The following is a 23,471-nucleotide window of genomic DNA, read 5'->3' on the forward strand; positions in this document are numbered from 1 at the left end:
GGCGGGGAGCGCGGGCTGAGCCCTCGCGGCCGCCGTCCCCGTGCGCCGCCCCCGGCCCGGCCCTGAGCGGCGGCGCCGAGTGGAGCGGCGGGAGGCGCCATGTGAGTGCGGGGCTGGGGCCGGGACTGGGACTGGGGCCGCCTGCTCGTGCCCTTGTGTCCCTCTGCTCGTGTGTCCGTGCCCGCGCTTGTATCCCTGTGCCCCTGTCCCTGTACCCGCGGTGATGCCCCTGTCCCTGTGCCCGTGTCCCCGTCTCTGTGTTGATGTCCCCGTGTCCCTGTGCTTGTGCCCGCGCCTCCGTGCTCCTGTTCCTGCTCCCCCGCTGCCGCCGGCGACCCCCGCCTCGCTACCCGGGTTAACCCCTGTTCCCTTTCTCTCTCCTCCCCCCATCTCGGTTGTTTGTTTCTGCTGTGTTTTCGGCCCCCTTATCGCTCCCAGACAGGCCGGGCAGCCTCGGCGGCCTTGCCTCCCTCCACGGCACCCGCACCAAACCCCGAATCCCCAGCCTCCAGGCCCCCTGTAGCGTCTGTCCCCTCTTCCCGGCCCCCAGTGCCGCCAAACCCCAGCCCCCTGTGCGCTTTCCACCACCCCTCCACCCCAACCCCAGCCTTCTGTGGCGCCTGTCTCCCCAAACTCTGTTCTCCTATGGCACCGGCCCCAAAACCCCAGCCCCTGTGGCCCCTGTCCCCAAACCCCGACCCGCAAGCCCCAGTCTCCTGTGGCACCTGCCCCCTTTCTCCAAATCCCCGCTTCCTGTACTGTCCCCACAAATCCCAGCTCTCTGAATCCTGGCCTCCCGTGGCCCCAGCCTCTCAAACCCTGACCCCCTAAACCCCAGTCAGCTGTGGCACATGCCCTTCCCGCTCCAAATCTTGTTTTCCCCCAACCCCTGGCCTGCTATGGTGCTGGCCCTGCAAACCCTGGCCTTGCATGGCACCTGCCTCTCCCCCACCTTAAACCCCGGCTTTCTCTGGCACCTGCCGTCCAAATTGCAACACCCTAAACTTAGGCCTCCTATGGCCCTGGCCCCTGAAATCCCAGCCTCCTGTGGCACTTGCTCCCCGCTCTCCAAAACCCAGCCTCCTGTGGCACCTGCCTTCCTTGGCCCCCCAAACCTCAGCCTCCTGTGGCGCTGGCCCCTCAAACCCCAGACTCCAAATCCCAGGCTCGTATGGCACCTATCTTCCCCCTCCCCCCAGACCTCAGTCTCCTGTGGAGTCTTCCTCCCAAACCCCAGCTTCCTGTGGTGCCTCCCTGACCCCCAAACTCCAGCCTCCTGTGGCACCCACTTCCCTCTCCCAAAATGAGTCCCCCAAGCCCCAGCCTCCTGTGGTCCCTGTGCCCCAAACCTCTGCCCTAAACGCCCAGGTCTGCTCTGGTGACCCTGACCCTGGGTGAAGTGCGTGGGAGAAAGCCGCTGTGCCTTGGATTTGTTTGCCATCCCTGGCTCTTTTAAGTGTTTAATTAGAAAAATTGTGTTAATACCTGACCTCATTTGGGGGGAGGGTAAAAATCCAAGTTGTGCTCTTAATATATTGAGACAGTCGTATGAATGGCATTTGCTTGCTTTTGTTAGTTTTCAAGATATCGTGACTTCTCAGCTGAAAAAAACACTAACCTGAAGAAAAATTTCTGTAGGGATTAATCTGTGCAGAAGTGTTTGATGGTTAGGCTGTGTGAGCCTGTCTTGCAGACTGATAGTACATACAGCAGTGTTCTTAATTTTAGATACTGCTAAAATTATACCTGAACAGTTTCTTGACCCAATTTATGTTGCTGGTTTTTTCCTCTCTCTTTTAATTCTTATCGTAGTCTTTCTGACCTGGCCCATATCCTCCTTCTGCATCTACAGCAGAAGAGCTCTGCTCTCAGGAGATATCCCTGACTTCAGATATTTAACTTCTGAAGGCTGACTCAGGCAGTTTAGGTTCCCCGTATAAGGAAGAAATGTGCATCTGTGGAGTTCAGTTTGCTCCTCAGATGGCTATTTAGGATGGAAAGAGTAGCCTTTTGGAGACAACAGTCTCTGTCTGTAGACATGGAGAACTTGGGACAGCTCAATACCTCACTTTTAGGCAAGTGAAGTTTGGGAAGATGAGGTCTGTGGGAGCTCCATACATGCAGATGGCTGCCTGCTCTGATATTTCTTTGCATTTTTGTGTTGTTAAAAATATTTGTAGCATTATCTTTCAAGTTACGTAATTTGCAGTTTAGAAAAGAGATCTGGCAATGCAGATCCAGGCAAATGATCTTCAGCACCAACACAGGTCAGACTGAGCAGCTTCTGCAGACTCTGCTGTCTGCTCAGATTGTCTTATGTGATATTATGATTTGTATGTTGTTCAGAGCGAGCTAATATAGTAATAAAAAGAAACAGTCACTTGGCTTGTAAATTTGAATTTACAGAAGGACTGCCAAAAATATAATCAACTCAAAGGCCGGAAGAACTAAACTCTTCAAAGAACTTACCTGTTTCACGTGGGTGGAAGTCACATCCAATACTACTCTGTAGGAGTCCACATACAGATGTGTATTCTCTAGTGTCTGAGCTGAGGTTATGTAGAAGGACAGTCCCATATACTTGGTGTGTCAGAGATGCTGTTTACTTGAGTCCTTGTTTTTAAATACCTTTTTTTTTTCCAAATGAAATTTAAGGGTATGTATCTACAAAGAGCATTAAGGGTAAGATTAGTGCACTAATGAGTGGAGTTGCTGTGAATCATTTGTGAGTGTGGGTTGTTGAGGCCGTGGCACTAGGATGTACTTCATGGTACAAGAAAACTTTTTCCCTTTTGGCCTCCTTCCCCGCTGATTTTAATGTTGTATTCTTACCAATAATGGGATATTTGAATTAGAGTTAGCTGTTGTGGAATTGCTTCCTGCATGGAGGAGGGCCTACTGTGAAATATATGTGATTTTTTTTTTTTAATTCTTTCCACTTCTTTCCATTATGGAACTATTATCCTTTTCTTTAAAAGTACACAGTATTCTGAAATAGCATTTATTGGTATTTCTGGGTACTGTCCAATTGAGTGGCTGTTACAGAACAGTTTCCTTCTGTAGTTGGGAATTTGTGAAGAATCTGTGTATTAAATACTTCACATACCTGTATTCAAGAAGATGATGCCAGCACAGGCTGTTCTGTACTCACACCTGCAGAAACCTGGTGGGTGTTAACTTTCTGTAAAGCCTTCAGAGGTTGTACATACTAAAAACAAAGAAGACTGCTGGGTTTTTTCCCCTCCAAAGGCTCATAATTTAGACAGATATATCCTTGATGCAAGCCTGCCTGCCTCCCTGCCAAATTTCCAGTCTGATCAGAGCTATTCAAAGAAAATGCTTCCAGATTTTGTTTACACAGCCAATGTTTTTTCCCCCTTGTGTTCAGAACCACCTGAAACTGTTGCTTCTTTTTTTTCCTACCCACTTTTACTTTCTTCCAGTGTGTGGTAGGATCCTCTACCCTAGTCTCAACGTTTGGCAGAGCTGCCTCGGCAGCGTCTTTATGATGAGGGTTCCTTAAGCTTCCTCATATAAGGAAGACTGAGTGCAGCACCTGTTAAAACAGTAATAATGCTATAAATTATGTGGAGAAGCAGCTTGCGGGGTGACAGTTTGGTACCCTGGGCCCCCCAGCACTGCTGGAGTCACTCTGCAGGTTCCTTTTGGAACGCTGTTGACAGAACCTGTCCCCTCTGTGTGCTCCCAAACACGTGGTTCCTGTGCAGTAGGTGTGCTTAACCCAGGTGTTGCAGTGTATATGGCTCAAGAACTGAATTATGCAGAGTCAAAGTACCTGTGTTTCAGAGTTTTCTCTCTGAGTTTAAGCAGTTCTACGTCTTCTGAAATGGTGACTATGGCAGGCACTGTTAATGCAGAATTGCTAATTGTTCTTCCCATGTTCTCGCTCCCTCTGAAGTTTTAAAAGAATTTCAGAAATGTGAAAATGGTTCTAACATTGGTGCTGTTTGCACGCTACAGCTGTTTGCAGCAAAGAGCTTGTCGTTTCATTAAAGTTTCAGGCAAACCATTTGATGTTTGCTCCCTCTTTTTCCCTCCTCCCTCTTTCACCTTCTGAACTGTTGCACATTCTGTCCCTGAGTGGTTCAACTAGTAAAAGCTGGAGGAAAATCACTGTTCTTTAGAAGACACAAATTTTTTTGCAAGTTAGTATGGGGTTTCCAACCCTGGCTGAACGTTACAGCAGTTTGTCCAGAAGCTGCCCAGTGCCCATCTGTGTTGGTGCTGCTCTGTTATCCGTGTGCCCAGTTGCAGGTTGCCAAGCTGACTTGCTCGGCCAGCTTTTGAAAGTTGGGCTGTGACCAAACTTTGTCACAATAAAACTCACAGGGCCAGCGTCACCAACCTCCCCTGTGCGCAGCCTTACCTGGTAAATGTGTATGGTGCTGAGCCTCAGCCCTGCAAACCCTGACTAGCCAGACTTGATGCACTCTGGTCATTGAAGGGAAGAAAAGTAGTTGTGGTGGTGATGGCTAAGCTGGTCAGCTTTCTGGTCAGCAGGCTGGTCAGCTGTAAAGCCGAAAATGAGAATCAGCCTTAACTTTACTGATATAAGTACACAAAGAAGATAAGGAGTCTTAAAAGTTGTACTGTTTGACTGCAATGACATTTGAAAATAGCTGTGTTTCCCTTCGTTTGTACACAATTATTGAGGTATAAAAGACTTCTGTACCACTTTAAGAGCATCTACTCTCAAGCCTGAATTTGGCAGATTAACACAATAATCATATACTGAAACACTGTCATTTTTCTGGGTTAACTTTTGGCTTGTGACCGGAGCCTGTGAAGCACTTGTAGCATCTCATTGAAGTGGGGTTTCACTTCACTTGCTGCTGCTTTCCAAACTCTCCTCTTCAGTTTGCTCTCATCGCAGCACTTCTGGTGCTTTGCAGGCTTCGTCGTTGTTGCAATGGCAAATGTTATTCAGTGGATATTTCAGCTGAGCTTGTTCTCTTTTTTCAGTGGTATGAACTTAAGTGGAAATTCCTTAAGATAATTACTCGGCATGTAACACTCCTTATGCTCATAAGTTGCTAACATTTACACAATTAACTTCATTAATCAATGAAATACAAGATTTAGGGTTCCAAGGATATCAGGTCTTCTGCACAGAGTATCAGTGATATTTATTTTACACATTACAACAGAGAGCCCACTCCAATCTTTATTAAAACCAGTAGGAGATGAACACAAAAAGCTTCCGTTGTCAAGCTGGGATTTGGCCCTAGGTGTGTCTTCAGGTTTTCCAGTACGGTTACTCTCTGTGGCTGCCATGTTTTCTGACAAATGTCCAACAGTTTTAAAGAAAGAAATCGATGGAAAATATGTCTGTGAAAATACAGTTGATCTAACTCTCAGGTCCTGACTTTTGGTGGGTGCAGCCATACTGTCTTAATTTTAGCACTTACGCTGGATCCTGTAGAAGAGAAAAGGCTGGTCTCATTAGGGTAAACTTGGGGAATACGCAGATGTCCTCACACCACGAAAACATGCAGTGAGACTCTTCTACAATTTGTGGTTTTTGTCTGAATTGGTCCATTGCCTTAGGAAGGTCAACCCAGCTTTTCGCTGTAAATTTCTCTTAGATGATGTTGAAGAATTGAGAGTTGATTTAGGAGCTATAGCTCAAATAGGGAAAAGGACCTTGAGCTGTTCCTGAGCTCTGAATTTCTCCCTCCCACTCAGCTGCTTTTTCAGCCAGAGTTTTCGATTTCCCAGCTTTTAGCCCTGGTACAATTTGATATATAAATCTGAAAAGCCTTTTAATTAAATGTGTGAGTAAGTAATCACCCACTTTTAAAGTGCACCATTTAGGGATGAACGGATTTCTGTTTAAATTGAGGGAGGCCCAGCTGCTTCTTTCTAGCTTTCCAGAAGCCTGCTTGTTGCTAACACAGTATTGCTTATAGGTTGATATATTTTTGCAGAGTATATCCTTTGTACTTAAACTTTAAAGTAATCTTAGCCTCTTAGTAATTGTATTTTTACATTAAGCACTAGTAGGAGAGCTTATTTTGGTATCTGCTTAAGAGTTTAGTCAATCCGGTTTGTTCTGTTACAAAATATCTGCTTGCACACATCATAATGTTTGAGGGAGCAATTGTGCAGGGAAGAAGTTTTGTTTTTCTTGAATAAAAGTGCCAGGGAGTATTTTCCTTGAACTCTGTACACTGATCTTCAGACAAAGGCAAACATTCACTTTTTGTACTGATTTTTTTTAATGTTCTCAGTGTAATCTTGAATTGTTCTTGTTTTCTTTTCACCCTGTATTCTTTTTTTTCATTTTAACTTAAAAACATTCAAGTCTGTTGCTGGAATGTGTTCTTTTTAACCAAAACATTGCATCTGTTGCTGCAAGCCAAGGGGAGATGGAATTGTTTCTGCACAAGCTTCATCTGGCACTAGAAAGCAGTTTTTGATGAAGAAAGAGCCATTGGAGGGGTTGCTTTTTCATTGTTAAATACTTTTATGTACTAACTTTTGAGCTCTGAAGAGTTTCCCTCAAGTTTCCTCACACACATACAACTTATCTGAATTGCAGGGTTCAGAAATACTCACATTTTTACACTGAAACATCCATGCATTTTATTGCTGTGTCAGTGACCCCCACAGGTCAGGATCTGTTCTAGGATTCCCCACAGTGGCTTAGGTTGTCCAGAACTGTATCTTGTGTTGCTAAGGTCACTGTGTACAGCATGCAAAGTAGACCACTATATTAAATCGACGTTTTACACTTCAAAACATTTATTGTATGCATTTTTATGAAAAAAACAGTGCAAATTGCACTTTTCTGACAGCTCTGTGTTTAATGAGGGCTTCCAAAGCTGCTGGTTTACCTCTGGCTCACCTTGTCTTGTGTTTCTGGTTCATACAGCACCACCTCTATTGTAAAAATTTTGCAGTCTTTTGGTGGTCAGATGGGCACGATCCCTATACGGAACTGTGCTTTATGGGATGCACTAGTCGATATAGCTACTCTTCCTTGCTCCCCATAGGTGACTAAATTTAGTTTCTGAAGCTGTATATATGTAAAACTATGACTTTGATTATTGTTTCAGATTATACATTTTTTATTTATTTTTTCTCCTCCCCAGGGCCGATTACTGGAAATCTCAGCCAAAAAAATTCTGCGATTATTGCAAGTGTTGGATAGCAGACAACAGACCTGTACGATGTCTATGATTCTGAAATACTAGGAATTTGAATTACAGGCTTTTAACATCTTTTTTGTTATTAATCTATTGATGCATGAAATTTGTTGTTTAAAAATTCCTGTGTAATCTTTGTGATATTTAAAATATGTTATGTCAGAGCCAGAAACCTGCATGCAAGGTGGTGTGTGCTGTTCTGCTTGGCAGTACAGATAAGAACTGAAATATCTGACCCAGCTTTTTTTTTCAGGTTCAGTAACTTAACATTCAGTCTGTCTTGAAACTTTGTCTGTGCCTGTTCCTAGCTTTCATATGCAAGTAGAAAGCAAAACCTGGCATATGTACTGTTTATATATATGGTAGGCCTGGTACAGCCAGCACTCTTAAGCATTTAAAGCAGCTTTCTTTCATTTCACACAGCCCACAGTAACGTTACTGGGGTAAAGGTGTTTCTGACTGCCAGATGCCTTTTGCACACTAATAAACCAATTGGTTTCTCACTTAGAAATTTGTTTTGCATCCCTCACTGGATGCCAGAGGTACTCCAGGAGCTGAGCTTCATCTGGTTTGCAGTTAGGTAGCTGCAGCTCAGAATGACATGTGTGAGCTAATTGATTTAAGTTTCTTGTAGTCAGTGAAGAAAAATACATGTTAAAGGGGGACATTTGGATAACTCCTGAAGCCTGCCTTTAAATTAGATTGATCGTCTTCTGGATGTGCATTCTCTGCACATTGGTTTATGCAAAGAAATTCTAGGGTTACTATGTCAGGCTTAGGCACCTAACATCTGAACACATAAATAAGCTCAAATGCTTTTTGTTATGACTGTGTGAGGACTTCCACTGCCATGTACCTGTAGAGCTGCTGAGCTCCTTGCAGTTCCTGCTGGCTTCAGTTTTTCTGGCAGCTTTTTAGCTTGTATATTGTTCTGTTAGCCTTAGTTACCGAACTCTCCCACCTTGCCTTTTCCTTTGCCTCTCAGATTTGTGGACCTGCAGACTAGTTTAAGTTCATGGGAGTTTGTGGAGCATAGTATAATATAATTAAGAACTGTAGCTAATGTTTGGAACTCTTAAATAAGCCATGTCGGTTTTAAAAGTTTGCATAAAAGAGAGTTAAAAAAAGACAAGGGATGATATTTGGAAGAAGAGCATACATAGGGAGCCCAAATTCTCTGTTACTTGCTTTTAATATGCATGCTGAACAGTATTATTTGAAAAAAATTAAATCTTATAAATATCGACCATGAAATTTTATGATAGTTTTATGATATAATTTTGGAGTGTTACTGATTTTTCCTAATTTCCATATTGAGTGTTTCTCAGTGTTCTGGAATCCCTATAGCCATTTTATAGCTGCAGTGTTTGCTGTAAGTGTTTTCAGAACGGATTACATTTAGGGTTGTTTAACTAAGTTTAGTCTAACTACGTTTTAACAAAGTAAAATTAATTACATGAAAATTGTATAGTACATGTTTTTTTAATGATTTTTTTTTAAGAGCATTGACTTTCATGAAAGAGGAAAGAATCATAAAGAAAATGTGGCAAAAAGAATCAGTGAGGTAACTCAAATATCTTATTTGCATGAATACTTATTGTTATTCTCTTTCCTTATCAGACTTGTTAAATTTATCTTCTTGGGGATTTTGTTTTGTTTTAGATTAAGCAGAAAAGCTTGGACAAAGCAAAAGAAGAAGAAAAGCTGTCAAAAGAATTTGCAGCAATGGAGGAGGCTGCAATGAAAGCATATCAAGAGGATTTGAAAAGGCTCGGAATTAAACCAGGTAGCTCATATAACTGCCAAAGGATTAAAGAGAGAATTGAAATAATATTGAATAGAAATGTTTTTTTCTTAAATTAGTTTTTAGGAACATGAGATGAGGCCTCTGGCACTGTGTTACCTCAGTTAAAAAAGAAAAAAAAGTAGTCTGCAAGTTGCCAGTAGTGGAAGTTGCAGTACAGAATAATTTTTGCTACACTGTCCTCTGGTTCTTAGAATAATCTGTTTTGGAGTAGAAAAATTAAACAATGTGATTAGAAAAAATAGGCTGTAGTTGGTGCTTTGAATCGGCAGTGCCATTTCCCTTAGTCAATTTTATGTTACATTTTGGCCAGTTGGAGACAAAAGTTCCTACTGAGCTGGAAAGGTTGTTTTCCCACTGCTGTCAGACAGGGGGGATGAGAATCCCCGCTTGTCTTGCAGTCCAGCAAGCACCTTTGCTTTGTCCATGCAAAGACATATTATGCTTTAAAAAGAGTTTGTAGTTTCAAGCTCATGTAGAAGCTGTCATTTTCATAACTCTTTTAGTTTCTTTTTTGTTGTTATTTAGTCATAGCTTATTGCTCCTTATGGTTTTTCTCTTTATGTTGCTCATCTTTTGATATTTGGACTTTTCTTATGACACTACAGTGTTGCTACAATGCAGGATTCTTCGAATATAACCTTTTAAGTTTATCTGATATGAGTGTAATAGTAGTGAGTGAAAATACTCATAAGAAGTTTATTATTTGCTCAGGAGTGACTAATACTTAAGCTCAAATTATTACTTTTTTAAAAGGGAGTGTTATTTTCTTTAAGATGATGTAGGTCCCAGTTCGACACAGAGTAAAACACAGGGTAACACAGTGGAAACTAAAGGAAAGAAAGAAAAGAAAGAGAAGAAGGAAAAGAAAGAAAAGAAAGAAAAGAAAAAGAAGACACCTCAGGATGCCTCAATGTCACCAAAAACTGAAATGAAGGAGTGGGTGCAAGGATTTTCTCCCGAAGGCTATACATATTACTACAACACAAAAACAGGAGGTAAAAACTAGTAAGAAGCAAATGCAGATATAGTTATTGTATATAAATGAGAAAAAACTACCTGTACTTCTTTCCTGCTCTTGCAGTACTGAAATGATTATGAAAATGTGAGCAGTTAGATGAATTTTTGATGCTTAACATTCAAGATGTGGGCATCCAGAACTTCATATTGGTTTTGCTGTTTGTTAGTAACGGGAGGATCCAGTAATTCCTTGCTTTCTGGAAATATTTAGCCTTTGAGGGGTTAAGTATACAAAAAGACAGCTGCATACTTCCTAAGGAAGCTTTCTTATCATGAATGTGAAATAACTTTATTGTGCCCAAGTAAATGAGAGCAGTCATAGATTGCTGCCTTTGTTTCTTTCCATATTTACAGGATTTATCTAACAGACGGGCTTCTGCTGGGGAGCTGTGTTATGATCTACTCTACAGCATAAAAGCAGCCCTCTTTTATGATTAACAAGAATATTACAAACAGTTTCTTAGCAATTTAAGGATTGACATTAGTATTTACCTTAATCTTTCTCATACAAGATAAATTCCAAGAGGTAAAATTCTTGTGTGTTTAGTTTCTGCTGGCCTATGCTACCGTTTAAAATTGAAACTGACACTTTATTTGTACCAAAATTCCACTACCTGCATATCGGTATTAGTCTGGAAGGCAGTTATCCTTGGTAAAAACAACTGATACTTTGGTTGATTGTTCGTGCCGTCATCCGATTGATGATGATTTATATTTAAATGAGATGATATTACTTGTTTGTATGTGTGTGCACATCAGTTTCATACCCTTTAGATCTATTTTTTTCGAACTACTATTAAACATGAACAGGATTGAATGATGGGTGAAATATGTTTTTGTTTTTTAAGAATCGCAGTGGGAGAAACCTAAAGGATTCCAAGGCAACTCACAAACGGTAATCAAATATTGTTGTTTATTTTTTTTTTCTTGTAAGCACTTACCAGAAATAAGCTGAGCGATTTACAAGTCATCGGATTGCAGAAGATAAATTATTTACTCTGCAGGAAAACATAATTTGAATATATAGAATGTCTTATTAAATAATTGTTGAAAACTGAAATTGTACAATACAAGTCTTTTTTTTGGCTGATTTTTTTATCAGAGAAAGAGAGGTGATAGTGGTGGTTTTGTTTTTAAAGAATATGCTTTTTTGAAACTTCAGTCTATAAAATTGAGAACTTCTGGGAAATTCGGAATAAATTCTGTTCAACGCTTTGTGAATGAAATGTAATTTTAAAAATTAAATCTTAAACACTTGAAATAGTTAAGATTTCATTATTTTAGGAAACATTGAGATCGTTTTGTCAGGTAGTAAAAATAATAAATAAGAGTACCTGCTTTTTGTGCGTGCTTTAGGATACGGTTATGTAATAATCTGTCTTTTTCATAGATTTTATATGGTTATGGAACTGATGTGCAGGCAACCCTTTAGGAAATCACTTTTTTCCTTACGTAAGGCATAGGGAAGCTAGAAGAATAGTCCAAGGACAGAAAGATTTCTTGTTATCATTAATCGGTTTTCCCCTGATATTAACGCTACAGGATTTTTGTGCTTCACAACATTAAAACCAGGATTTTTACTACGCTCGCATGTAATTGTGTGTATTTTTAGGCAACTGAGTCAATTCACAAAACATACGTGAAGTCTTATCTGTATTCCCTCTCTTGTTAAGGCAGTGTTTTGTCTGAAAAATGTAGTCTTTTTCCGTCCAGTGTTCATTCCCAAGAGACTTCACAATTTGTGTCTTGGCTGCCCATTGTATGCTGCTCTCTCTGATTCCTTTATACTGCGGTTTTGCACGACTTGTTAACCAGCACTTCAACTTTATCTTTACAGCCAAGGCACAGCTGTGCAATATTTATCGGCCAGCCTTACCATAGCCTTCCCCTGCAAGAGATGGTCCTGTGACTATCTTGTAGGGTCCTTGCCCTGACAGTGAGCTGTTTCAGGGAGTGAAGGCATCACAGTTTAGGTTAATGTTTTGTAGGCTTATTTCCTTGCCATCAGCTCTCTGGGTAATCAGAGAAATGCTGGTGCAGGGAGGGCAGACGGAGGAGAGAAGGAGCTCCCTTCTTGGCAGCAATTTGAAGTGTGCTCATCTCAGCTGTATCGTAAACACACACCTTCAGCGTCCGATATCTCTCTAATGCCACATGGTTGTGTTTTGCCATTCCTCCCTCACCCTGCTTGGTGACTTTGTGGTGTCTTATTTTTGCTATTGCTAAAAACAAGCACTTGATTGCTCCCTTATTTAGTCTGAGCTACAGATATTTGCAACATTTCAGACCTCTAGCAAGGACTTGCACTGCCCAGAAGTTAAAGGGCATATTTGCAATATGTAGTGCAAGTGAGAATCACAGGCCCTCCTTGTTTTACAGCACGTTAGCTTGCTGCTAAGACTTTGTAAGAGATGGAGAGAACAGGGTAATGAAAAGGAACATCGAAAGCTACCTACAGCTTCAGTTAGATTGACGTCCTGTATATTAGCTTTTATGTAGTAGGATACTCTGTGTGCTTAATGTCAAATATCTGCTGAAAAACTCTAAGAACCAAGTCTAAAATGTTTAGGATCTAACTCAAAAAAAAAGGATAGGTTGTACTTAAAACTTGTCTTTTGCCCTCTTTCTGCTTACATAAAATAAATCTTCCTTTTGCTTTTGTTGAAACTAGCACTCAGAAACTTTAGACAGCAAAACCTTGAGGAAATGTGCTCACTCAAGGTTTTCTTGATTTTTCCCTGTCTAAACATACTGGTAATGTTTTTCTGTTTCCTATATAGCTTTATACAGACTGGGTGTGAGGACTTCAACTCCTGATTTTGTTGTGGTTTTTTAAAAAAGCACAAAGTTTTAATGGAGTGTTAAGCAAACACATGGGGGGTCAGTGTATGAAGCCCATGTAGGGGTGTGTGTATATGTCTATATACACACATTAATTAATGCAGAAATCACGTATGATGAAGCTGCACAGAAGTTCTGCTCAGTACAGGGAAATGGACACCTTTAGTACTTAAGGAGCAGAGAAGTAAGTATATGGAAGTGTTGATGAACAGTTCTTGAGGAGGATGTTAAGTCACATGTGATGACTGATTATCTAGCTGTGGCTGATTCTGCAAAATATCTTTATTTTAATTACACTTCCACAAGGGCATAACAGCAACTTCTGCTGCATTTCATATGTATTTATTAATTAGTAGGGAAAAGCAGAGCTTTGTTGAAATTGGTGTTTCACTAAGTAAGTAAATTCATGTCATACTTTCCTGCAAAGTTCTCCTCTTCAGTATTTTTGGTGAAGATCTATTTTGGAATAAATTTTTGGAAAATTTGTGTTTGCTTGCTTATGTTTAATTTGTGACAGTAGTTATTGGTGCTGTTTTTCTATAGCCCTCACAAAACCCTGAGTCTTCCAGGGACATTTTTTCTTGGTCTTTACTTAAGAGAAATGTCAACTGCAGGTGTGAATACTTTGCAAAGAAAAAGCATATAAAATAATGGCCTTAAGGCTTATACCATAATTTAAGCTGTATGGGAACCTCTATTGACTCGTACCACTACACTGTGTGAAAACATTGTCTGTGCATTTGTAGTACTTTTAAGTTAAGCAGTTCAATCTCATTTGAGATTTGACGTTCTAAGAACTTTAGGAGTTCAAGCTTTAAAACTTTAAAGTAAAAATATCATGAACAAAAAATACTCATGGGTTGAATAGTCTTATAACTGATGCTTTGGCTGATGCTAACGCTCTCTATTTTAATTACCTCCTTACCTTTTTCTCAGGCAGCAGAGTGGGTGGAAGGTGTCACTGAAGATGGTCATACCTATTACTATAACACACAAACAGGAGGTATGGAGAGTTTGTTTTCCAGTTAAGCTGTGTTTCAGAAGAGAGAGTTTTCAAAGCTCTGTTTTATTTTGCATATAGCTGCATTTTAAGGCCATTACGAAGTTTTGTGTTTTTAAGCTCTTACCCTAGTTGAAATATACTCGTTGCTTAACTCAATGCTGACTTCATTCTCTGTATTGTCAGCATGCATGCATTTGTGCTTCAAAGGATTTTCTTAGGCATTCAACCTACAATTCTAAAATATGGATGATTCTTTTCTACATATATGTTGCAGTTATTGTTTTGAAACCAGAAAGGGGCGGGATTTTGTTTTGAAAGGTGTGTAGAGCAGAATAAGAAGCTCCTGAACTTTTCCTCTTGCTGACACAGTATTGATAAGAGAGTCCAGAGTCTTACCTCCTACTTCTTTTCCCTGTTTTTCCCAAATGGGTAATTTTGTGGTAACTCCCAGACAGTCATCTGTTTTCTAAATCTATTAGAATCATTTTAAGGTCAGTGATGCCTCTCTCTGGCTAGCAAGTGATTTTGTGCTGCCTATGAGTTTTCCTTCTGCTGTTGGGTATGAAGTGGCATTCCCAGCAATGCCAAGAATAGAAAAAGAAATCCAAAATCTTTCATTTTTTCAGCATGCCAGTCCCCTGCTCAAATGATTTGCAAGTTTTTCCCTTTGAAAGGGAAATGAGACACTGGTTATTTTTAAACATTGCCTTCTAAGTTCAGACATTTTAGGCTTTTCATTGTATTGTTTTTTAAAGTTCTTCATGGATGTATGACACTCACGAAGAATGTCTTTGTAATCATATTGGGTAAAATTTTGGCTTGTGAGGTTTTAAAGGGACCACTTGCTTCTGTATAGTTCTAAGTAACTTGGAAATGCTTGATAATTGTCAGTTCTATTAACACTAATGCCACCCTCTGAAGACAAGACAAATGGTTAACTGAGGAGACTGATCGTAGCATCTTATCTGCAGCATGTAACCAGAGGCCAGTATCTCTAGGCTTAGCTCCTGCTACAATTCAGGCTTGAGGAGGCTGTGCCTTACTCCGCTGGCTGTATGTGACACCTGGAAAGTGAACTTTCTTAGTCACTGATCTAAAGCTACGTGGCAGTGGTTCCCTTTAGAGACTATTTCATTCATTCAGAACCACTCATTGGCAGTTCCTTACACCTTTACTTCTTCAAGATACATCTAGAAGCATACCTGCTAAATGTTGTTTTCAGTTGGGGATTTCTTTGGAAATAGATAAAATAATGGGGAAAATATTAGTTTTGTTACATTTGAAAGCTTACATGAAGCAATAGATTGATGGTGTACTTTTGCCATATTGTTACTAAAAGCAGTTTTAAGACCATTGAGCCAACTTTTATTGAAATATTTCCTCTCATTATATTTGCTGCAGTACTACTTTCTCATTGAAAATGAGGTCATGTCCTGTAGATACTTTCATGCCTTTTCAGAATACTGTTTGTATTTCCTTGTTTACTTGACATCCTTTTAATTAGAGACCTAATGTTACCGAGCCAAATAGCACAGAGGGGGTTTATCTGCGCAGGGAGCTGAGGCTGCCGGTTGGTGTTCTTTACCTTATCCTGTCTTTGTAATCGATGGACAACTCAAATCAGATAGGCACCCCTAGAGGGCAATTTGTCTGTCCTGTGTTAGGATGAGAAGGACCACAGTCTTGTAGACCATAGTTCACCATGCGTGATGTTTTCCATTAACTCTAATTACAATAAGCTTTATGAACAGTGAACTTGGCTTTCAAGACAGTATCTGTGCTGGGAAGTGAAATGTTATCTTTCTGGTTATGTTTATTAAAACAAACATACCAAACGAGGGCAAAAGCCTTGTCCTAAATTATTTGCTGTATTTTTGCATAAGGCAGCACTGCTGCCTACTGCAAGGATATGTTGTTAAACCAATAATAGATCAAAATTAGAAACATAAATAATGTGGTTATTCAAATATCCTGGACAGTATCCACATGGGAGAAACCAGATGGGTTTGTTTCATCTTCAAACGAGAAGAGTCAACGTGACAAGCGTTCTGGAGAGCTTGCATCAGACTCCGAAGATAGTGAAGATGAAGCAGAGGGTTCAGAAACAAATTTAAAGGTAGGTTCTTTCTTCAGAGTTATTTTACATACAGTATCAATTTTCTAGCATGGGATAATTTATCTTTTATCTCTTGTGACGGGCTGTACTCACTCTAATGTGGTTAAACCGTGTGACTGAAAGTAGAAGTTTGCTCTTGTTTGAAGAGTAAAATTAATTTTTATTCTATTATTTGGCCCATTGGTGGCACTGTTCCAGAGTAGAAAGCATGATCGTTCCTTCAGCCCACCAGAAGCAGATCAAATTTTATGAGAAATGTGATGTTGTCTGAGAAAGGTCACTGTCATCTCTTTGAAATAATCCACAAAATTATTTGGCTTTCAATGTGAGGATGTAACTTGTAACCTTCATTGGTAGATGTGACTGCCAATAGACCTTCAGGGAATGCCTTTGACTGAAAATAATGTGGTTGTCCTTTCTTTATTAATTGGCTGCACATAATACAAAACCTGTATCGGTTATATAGTCTTGTCTTCAGATTTACAACTTAAGATTAAGGGTGTAATTATGGCTTTGGTTGGGTCAGATGTTTTTTCTGAAACTGATAGTTCAGAACAGGCAGAAGCAGTTTAAATATAAAATACATTCATAGACAGGTATTGATTCTAAAATATATATTCTTGTATCAGTGTGCATCATTATATACTACTAGGTATTATCTGCGAAGTGTTTTCATGCGCACAAAGCTGTATGTGAATTTTTACCTTTTTTTAACATGCTAAGCTTTGTTTTTAAGTACGTTTACATTGACTGCTCCTTGCTAATTGCAGCCTTGATTTACTAACTTTAAGTTTTTGTAACATTTAAGATTTTTTTCAACTCTGCTTATGATGAAACTCAAGGAGAGAAATTTAAAGATTATATTACAATATGAATTTATTTTTTCAAGTTACTCTTGGTTGAAAAGTATGCATAGTAGATAACAGTTAATAAAAGATGTAAAATAAAAGCTACATTGTGTTTTTATTTAGGCATTTTTGCTTAAGGTGGGTTTTTTCCTCTTTAGAGGAAAGGAGATAATGGTGAAGAATCAGAGGAAGGGAAAAAGTCTCTCAAAGCTAAAAAGTTAAGTCCTTATGGGAAGTGGCGAGAAGTTAAGCCAGCAGAAACTGCTGATAAAGAGGAGAGTACGTCAGAAACCTCTGGTGATGCAGCTAGCAAGACCAACCCTTATGGAAAATGGAAAGCACTTACAGAAAAAAAGGAGGAGGAGGAAGAAGAAGAATCATGGTGAGCATCTTTTTACCATAGTTATTTTCGTTATATTTGTTTCCAGAATTTGTTTTCAGAGCTGAAGCTTTTTCTTCTGAATCCTGGTAGAATTAGCACTGCCATGATTGGAAATGTAGCCCAAATACAATTCTTTCTGCACTGATTATTTTAAGTAACAGCTGTTCGTGGTGGGGTTTTGGTTTTACTGTAGAAGCCCACTTTGAGTACAAAGTAAATCAAAGTGATTTCAAGGATTGTTGTCATTCATCATTTTTCTCAGAGAGTGTGTATCAGCTGTGTAAGTGTATTTAAGGTTAACATCTTGTCCTTCAACAATCTGGTTCAGCTGCCTCAGGAGCTCTTGTGACAGTTTTTCAACCTTGGAACGGCATAAGCAGCTTTCTCAGGGCTAAATTCTGTTTCAGGCTAAATTCTGTTTCTTTCTGATGAGTAATTCATTGGGCTAGTTCTGCCTGGACTCTGAGATCTGTGTTGATCTCCTAGGGCCAGCAGCAGCCTGATCTTCATGATACTGGGTTAGCATTGCTATGAATTCCTTTCCTGTGGGGTCAATCATTGCTGACATAATGAGTATGGGTTTTTTGATTCCAAGCAAGTTCTACCTGAGCCCAGGATGTTTGGCTGAGTTACTTCCATAAGCAGTGAATTATTTCTCACTTTCTGGTGTTGTACAGAGTCTGGCTGTTCGCTTGAAGGACACAGCCTAAAAACATTTCAGCTTTTTTGTCTTGTGTTCACTAAGTATTGCAGTAAAAGATTTCTGGTTGAACTGTTTCTTTGGCTCCCTAACTTCCCTCATTTTGAAACAAAATTAAGCAAAACCAAAACAAAATCCAGTACAGCCTTTTCTGCTGTCACTATAGGTAAGTCCAGGAGGCTCTTATAATGTGGCAACAGACACTTTCTGTAATAATTTGAATAAGGAGATGAAAACAAAATGTGTAATCTAGTTGTGCCAATTTTAATTCCAGAAGCTAGCTGTCTCCCCCATGTGTGACCTTTCTCCTGCAGATGTTTTCATGACGTGCCTCTGATCAGGATGGGGGCGTTGTTTTGTTTAACTGTGTAATGCTTGAGGTGGCTCATTTTCTTTGAAGTGTGCTGTCTTTCATGGCCACTTTCTTGTTGAGGGCCCTCTAGGAGTCTGGAGAAATTAGGTTTTGGAGAATTAAAACGATCTTTTCCCTCATGCTTACCCCCTTCTCCAGCATTTTAGTTCTAAATTATTCAGCAGATACAGTTTTGACACTATTGTAGCTAAATTAAGCACTGATAGACTTCATTGGAGATGATAATGTTACTTGATCCGTTCACGTAACATCTGTATGGCACCAGCTTAACCGCTCCTTGACTCTAGAGCTGATAAATTCTTTCAGGTTTTTGGAAAGCACTGTCCAATAAACAGTGCTTTCAGCTACTGAACCTTACTGTCAGTCTGTACATTAACACATAGGCTTGATATATACACACATATAAATGAGGCAAATGCAGTTGCTCATATTTGCTTTAAATCAAGACTAGGCACAGTGCCAGCCGCTGTCAGGAAGTTTACATTTTAGGGATACTGCAACAGTCACATTTTCTTGACTTGCAGTCATTCTCTTTTATGGGTGCTTGAGCTGGTCCATGTCTTCCTTGCATGCACACAAGCTGACATCAGACTAACACTCTCTATTACTGAAAGATTTCTTGCATTGCTTGGCCAGGAGCACAATGTGTGTCTTGCTGCAGTGGTGTTATGCTGGTGTGATTCTTGCTGGACTACTGATTTAGATAATTTTCTGCAAACTGTTTAGTTGTTCTCTGTTGTATGTTTATGCCACAAGTTATTGTAGAACATGGTGTTTTGCTGTTGACCTGCTAAAACCAATTGGGCGATCTTGGATGATGTCTTTGATTTGTTCAGATCAACATTAGCTGCGCTCCTGTCCTCCAGAGTGGCTTCTCCCAACTTGGAATCACTGGCTGATTTTATAAGCCTGTTCGCTGCTGTGTCATGCAGGCTCTCGAGGATGGAGACCTCTGGAAAAGCACTCAGAGGCATTTTGGCAGTGAACCGTTGCTAATTACTCACTGGCAACTGTCTCTCAACATTCTTAGATTTACACACACGCAGCCCTGTTGTCTTTCACAGGACTTCTTACATGATGAGTGCTTGGGCCTTGATTTAAGCTCTGTAAAGAATGAGGTCTTCATTTTTCACTTTACATACCAGCCCACACAGAAGAAACAAAGAACATGGGTTTTTTTCTTGATCCCTGTCTTGATGGTGATCTTGGCTAGAAGACTGTATCTAGCTCAAAGCTCCTGGGACAGTGGAATTTGGATGTCACTGTGTGCAGTGCGCCATGTTATTTTCTCCGTGTAGATTAACCCTTTTATGTTTTCCTCTCTTCTCCCAGCGAAAAAGTGGACCTGGAGCTTCCTAGTACAGAGAGTGAGAGTCTACCACCTCCAGTGCTAGAGGATGAAGAAGATGAGACAGTGATATTTAAAGAGAAGACAGTCACCTCCCTTGGAGACCTGACAGAAGGGGCGCCAACATTTAGAAAGAGGAAATTCGAAAATGGAAAATCTAGAAACTTGCGACAAAGACTAAGTGATCAGTAATCATTTTAGATTCTGTTCAAGATAGAGTGAATCAGAAGTTTAATATTTTAAACAGGCTTTTATAAAGAAAATGTTGGGTAGAAATTAAGAATTTATAGGTATCGAAACGCATGTGAGTTGTAATATTTTTTTATTTCATTTTGATGTGATTGACTTTGGAATGGAAGTTTGTGTCATATTCCTTATGCAATATTGTAAATACATTTCTTTTTTATGTTAACCATATCACCTAGGTCCAATTTGCTCTATATATGCTGTTTTAAATACATTGTGTAAGGATTTTTACTCCTTTTCAAAGTATGGGACAATTCAGTAATCCTTAATCTGGCAAAAATGATGCAGGCCTTTTATTTCTACAGAGAAACTGGATCAACGGAATCTACTAGAGAGTAAAACCACCCCCAAGATTGTTTATGTGGAGTAGTTTCACCACTAATGAGTAAAAATGCAATGCTTACTAACCTTCAGCTCATAGCTTACAGAACAGTAGGTGGTGAGAGTGCCAACATTTCAAATAGCTCATTTAAAAGCTCTTTTTAGAACTTAGTCACATGACTGCCACTCAGTTCAAATAGCATTCTGAAAGAAATTGTTTCTGTACATGCTTGATAAAAGTATTATATCGCTGCAGAAGATTTAGACCTGTTGAATCTTAACTTTTAATAACCACACCAGAGCCACCCCTGTTGGAGCAGATATTTCTGTGATGTCTTTCTGTTGTCTTTTTGTTTTACTATTGTCTGTACTGGAATTTTTCTTTCTTTTTGCACATCAGTGTTTCTTGTTTCAATCTGGTTTTCTTTTTGTCTCTTTCCCTGTTAAAAAAAACCAATCACTTGATACTTTCATGAAAAAATTTTTGAAGACCTGGCCTTGCTACCCCATGCAGCACCGGTTTTGAGGCTGAAGGGGTTTGTCTGTTCATAAGAGGAATGCGTTGAGTAGCTGCAGTGTTTGCTAAGCCGAGAGGGGCTAAGTGGATTGAAACTTCATCATTCTCAGTACCATAGGAGAGGAAACAAGAAGATTGATAAGGAGAGCTGATGGCTAAGCTGTCCAAGATGGTTTGGTCATTTTCTTAAGGACTGTAAATTTGATTTCTTCACTTGGTGGGATTGGTTTGCATTTAGCATCATGATTCATTGGCTGTGTAAGAATACAGCTACACTCATTGTGTCTCTAGATGTCAAACAGCAGACCATAAAGGTTCAAATCAGGAATCCATTAAAAAATGTCTCCCTTTCTAGAAGTCACAGTGCTTTGTTCAGGAGAGTCTCAGTCAAAAACAGAGGGTGCCTTTATGACATTTGTCAGAGTCCAGCTGCAGCAAAACAGACTTAGTAACTGCTGAGCTTAAACTTCACAGAGAAAATTACTTGATCTGTCAGATCAGCGGAGAAAAGCACTGCAAGACAGGGAATCTGTCTTACCATGTATTACAGAGGAAGCTGAAATCTGAGATGTTTTCTCTGTGTGTAATAGAGCATTAGGTATTGTATTTAATCCCATGTGTTTCTTTGGCTTCATCAAGGTGGTTGTATTTCTACTGACATTTGTTTTGAGAAATTTGAAAATTTCCTGTAATATCTACACTGGGCTTGTCATTTAGAGATGCGGGATGTGTGCTAGATGCTCTCAGTCATAGATGCAGGAATGTGCTTGTACGCCACATGAAAAGCTTCACATGCAAGGCTAGAAGAGAAACATCCTTTCTACCAAGGACTTGTTGTCAGGTTTCTTAAAAAACACATTTTTCAGGTTTTGTTCTTACTTGAGCATTACTCCAGCAGCCAGGAGCCTACTCTTAACTTGAAGCTTCCGGGTGTTTGTGACCAGTTTACGCTCACTTCCTCCCAATTTACACAAGTATTGCCCTTCAGCTAAGTAGCTTTTCTTCATCTTGAATACATCACGTCTTCTCTGAATCACATAAAGCATCCTTGTATGATAGGGCCTTCAGTGCTCCACCAGCACTTCTCTTCATCCATTCCAGCCTCTGTTTGGCTAGCGCAATGTTCAAGGAAGATTAAGGCCAGACATGATGTCACTAATACTTCCTTAGCATATTGGAAATAACTCTTGATACATCCCTAAACCACATTTGCCTTTCACATGACTGTATCATGCTGTCTGCCACGGATGCCCTGTGATTTTCCAGTACAACCAGCTCTTTCTGCTCCTTCACCACAGCCAACTGCCAAGTTAACAGCTGGTCGTGTTTTCCTTTCAAGCAGTTTTTTTTTTTCCTTACAAATTTATTTCTATTGCTGCACTCATCCTGTTTCTGTTACTCCAAGTCTAAAGTGTATACATGATCTTTGAGAAATGATTTTGTTGTTTATTAATACAGTTCTACACAATAGTTTAGGGGGTTTTTAGGCTCCATTTTTAATATCCTCTGAGTTGGCCGTCTTTCCTCCTTTAGAATTATAGAATCATTAAGTTTGGAAAAGACCTCCAGGATCATCAAGTCCTACCGTCAAGCGTTTAGTGGGCACATCTTTCCTTAAAAACGTTTTGTTCACGTTGAAGTGCTCATGGGCAGTAATTTAAGATCCTTGTACCTAAATTGCCTGAGCTGATGTTGAAAAACATCTGAAAATCAAGGTGTTTGAAACGTTTTCCCTTGAGGAGCTGTTGTGGGTTGTCATACCAACCAAAGGTCTCTGTCAAGCACTGTGTGTAACAGACAAACCAAAACAAGTACTTGGACTAGGAAAAAAAATGAAATATTTTCTTTGGTCACTGGTCACTGTCAGTAAAGCTCATTTAAATACCATCTGCTCACTTCTGCTGATACGACTTTTACAGCCAGAATTTCACAAGGAAGTAGAGCTTTGCGCTCTATTGCCTCAAGAAGTCATTTTGAAGAGAGACCAGTTCACTCTTTGTCCTGAAGTGTAAATTATAATAAGGGCCAGTTGAATCCAATTTGATCTATCTGAAGTTTAATATTGCACTGTGCTGTTATTCCATTTTCTTATTGTGTATTTAAACCAAATATTTTATCTTCTATTAAAAAATCCTGTATCGTGTGAGATTTAAGGCAGATGCTGCTTTTCCAGGACATCTGTTCTCCACAGATCTCTCTCCCTTCTGTGCTATTTCCCTGCGAAGTCTTCTACCTTTGGAATTTGCTGTAGGAATCCTCTAGGTATTCCCAGAGTTACGCTTTTTGTCTGCTAATCCTTCCTTGGGCTGCACTGGTTTCTGACAAAGGAATGTTGTTGTTACTGTTTCAGAGGAGCGGTGTTTCCAGAACAGTGGTTTTTTCCAGACTAATCCATTTTCTGTCACGCAGCGTGTTTGTATCTGCTCGCCTGCTTTTGTCGCAAGCTCCTTGGATGAGGACTATATCCTTGATTTCATAGGCTGCCGTAGATCCTGTTAGCAGTGTGAGGAGAAAGGGGGAGGCACGGGAATTTCCTATGATTTCTTTTGTGTGGTTTTGAGCGACTCAATTCACTGCTCTGTCTCCCTGTTTCCTTGCCTCATCTTTCACCTGTCTTGTCAGTTTAGAAAGAGAGCTTGGCAGTATCGAACGCTTCTCTTTGGTGTGCGTGGTTTGACACCAGGGCCTGCCTGAAGCTTGTGATGCTTTGAGAAGCAAACATATTGCAGATACTAAAAATGAAAAGGATTTTCTTGGGTCTGTGTCATGCCAGGAGCTGTGCA

The 23,471-nt window shown here is 40.1% G+C and overlaps 1 protein-coding gene across 2 annotated transcripts; it reads left to right on the forward strand.

Moving 5' to 3' along the window:
• The first annotated feature begins 7 nt into the window (after window positions 1-7).
• WBP4 (WW domain binding protein 4) lies at window positions 8-22,908 on the forward strand. 2 transcript variants are annotated; one of them, XM_069880978.1, is made up of 10 exons: window positions 8-101; window positions 7,116-7,188; window positions 8,671-8,733; window positions 8,832-8,955; window positions 9,750-9,971; window positions 10,842-10,888; window positions 13,771-13,837; window positions 15,817-15,953; window positions 16,960-17,183; window positions 19,589-22,908. In XM_069880978.1, coding segments are annotated over exons 1-10 (1,167 nt in total). In that variant the 5' UTR covers window positions 8-99; the 3' UTR covers window positions 19,797-22,908. The 2 variants fall into 2 exon arrangements, with proteins under 2 accessions (XP_069737079.1, XP_069737088.1); XM_069880987.1 differs by lacking the exons at window positions 8-101; window positions 7,116-7,188 and adding an exon at window positions 7,322-7,459.
• Window positions 22,909-23,471: the final 563 nt, after the last annotated feature.

The sequence above is a fragment of the Phaenicophaeus curvirostris genome, chromosome 1, assembly GCF_032191515.1.
Source record: "Phaenicophaeus curvirostris isolate KB17595 chromosome 1, BPBGC_Pcur_1.0, whole genome shotgun sequence".
NCBI lineage: Eukaryota > Metazoa > Chordata > Aves > Cuculiformes > Cuculidae > Phaenicophaeus > Phaenicophaeus curvirostris.

Bases quoted from the DNA above. Each gene is read 5' to 3' on its own strand.
- WBP4 (XM_069880978.1), top strand. The intron at 8,956-9,749 runs GTAGCTCATATA...ATTTTCTTTAAG, and splicing joins AAGGCTCGGAATTAAACCAG to ATGATGTAGGTCCCAGTTCG. The intron at 9,972-10,841 runs GTAAAAACTAGT...TTGTTTTTTAAG, and splicing joins CTACAACACAAAAACAGGAG to AATCGCAGTGGGAGAAACCT.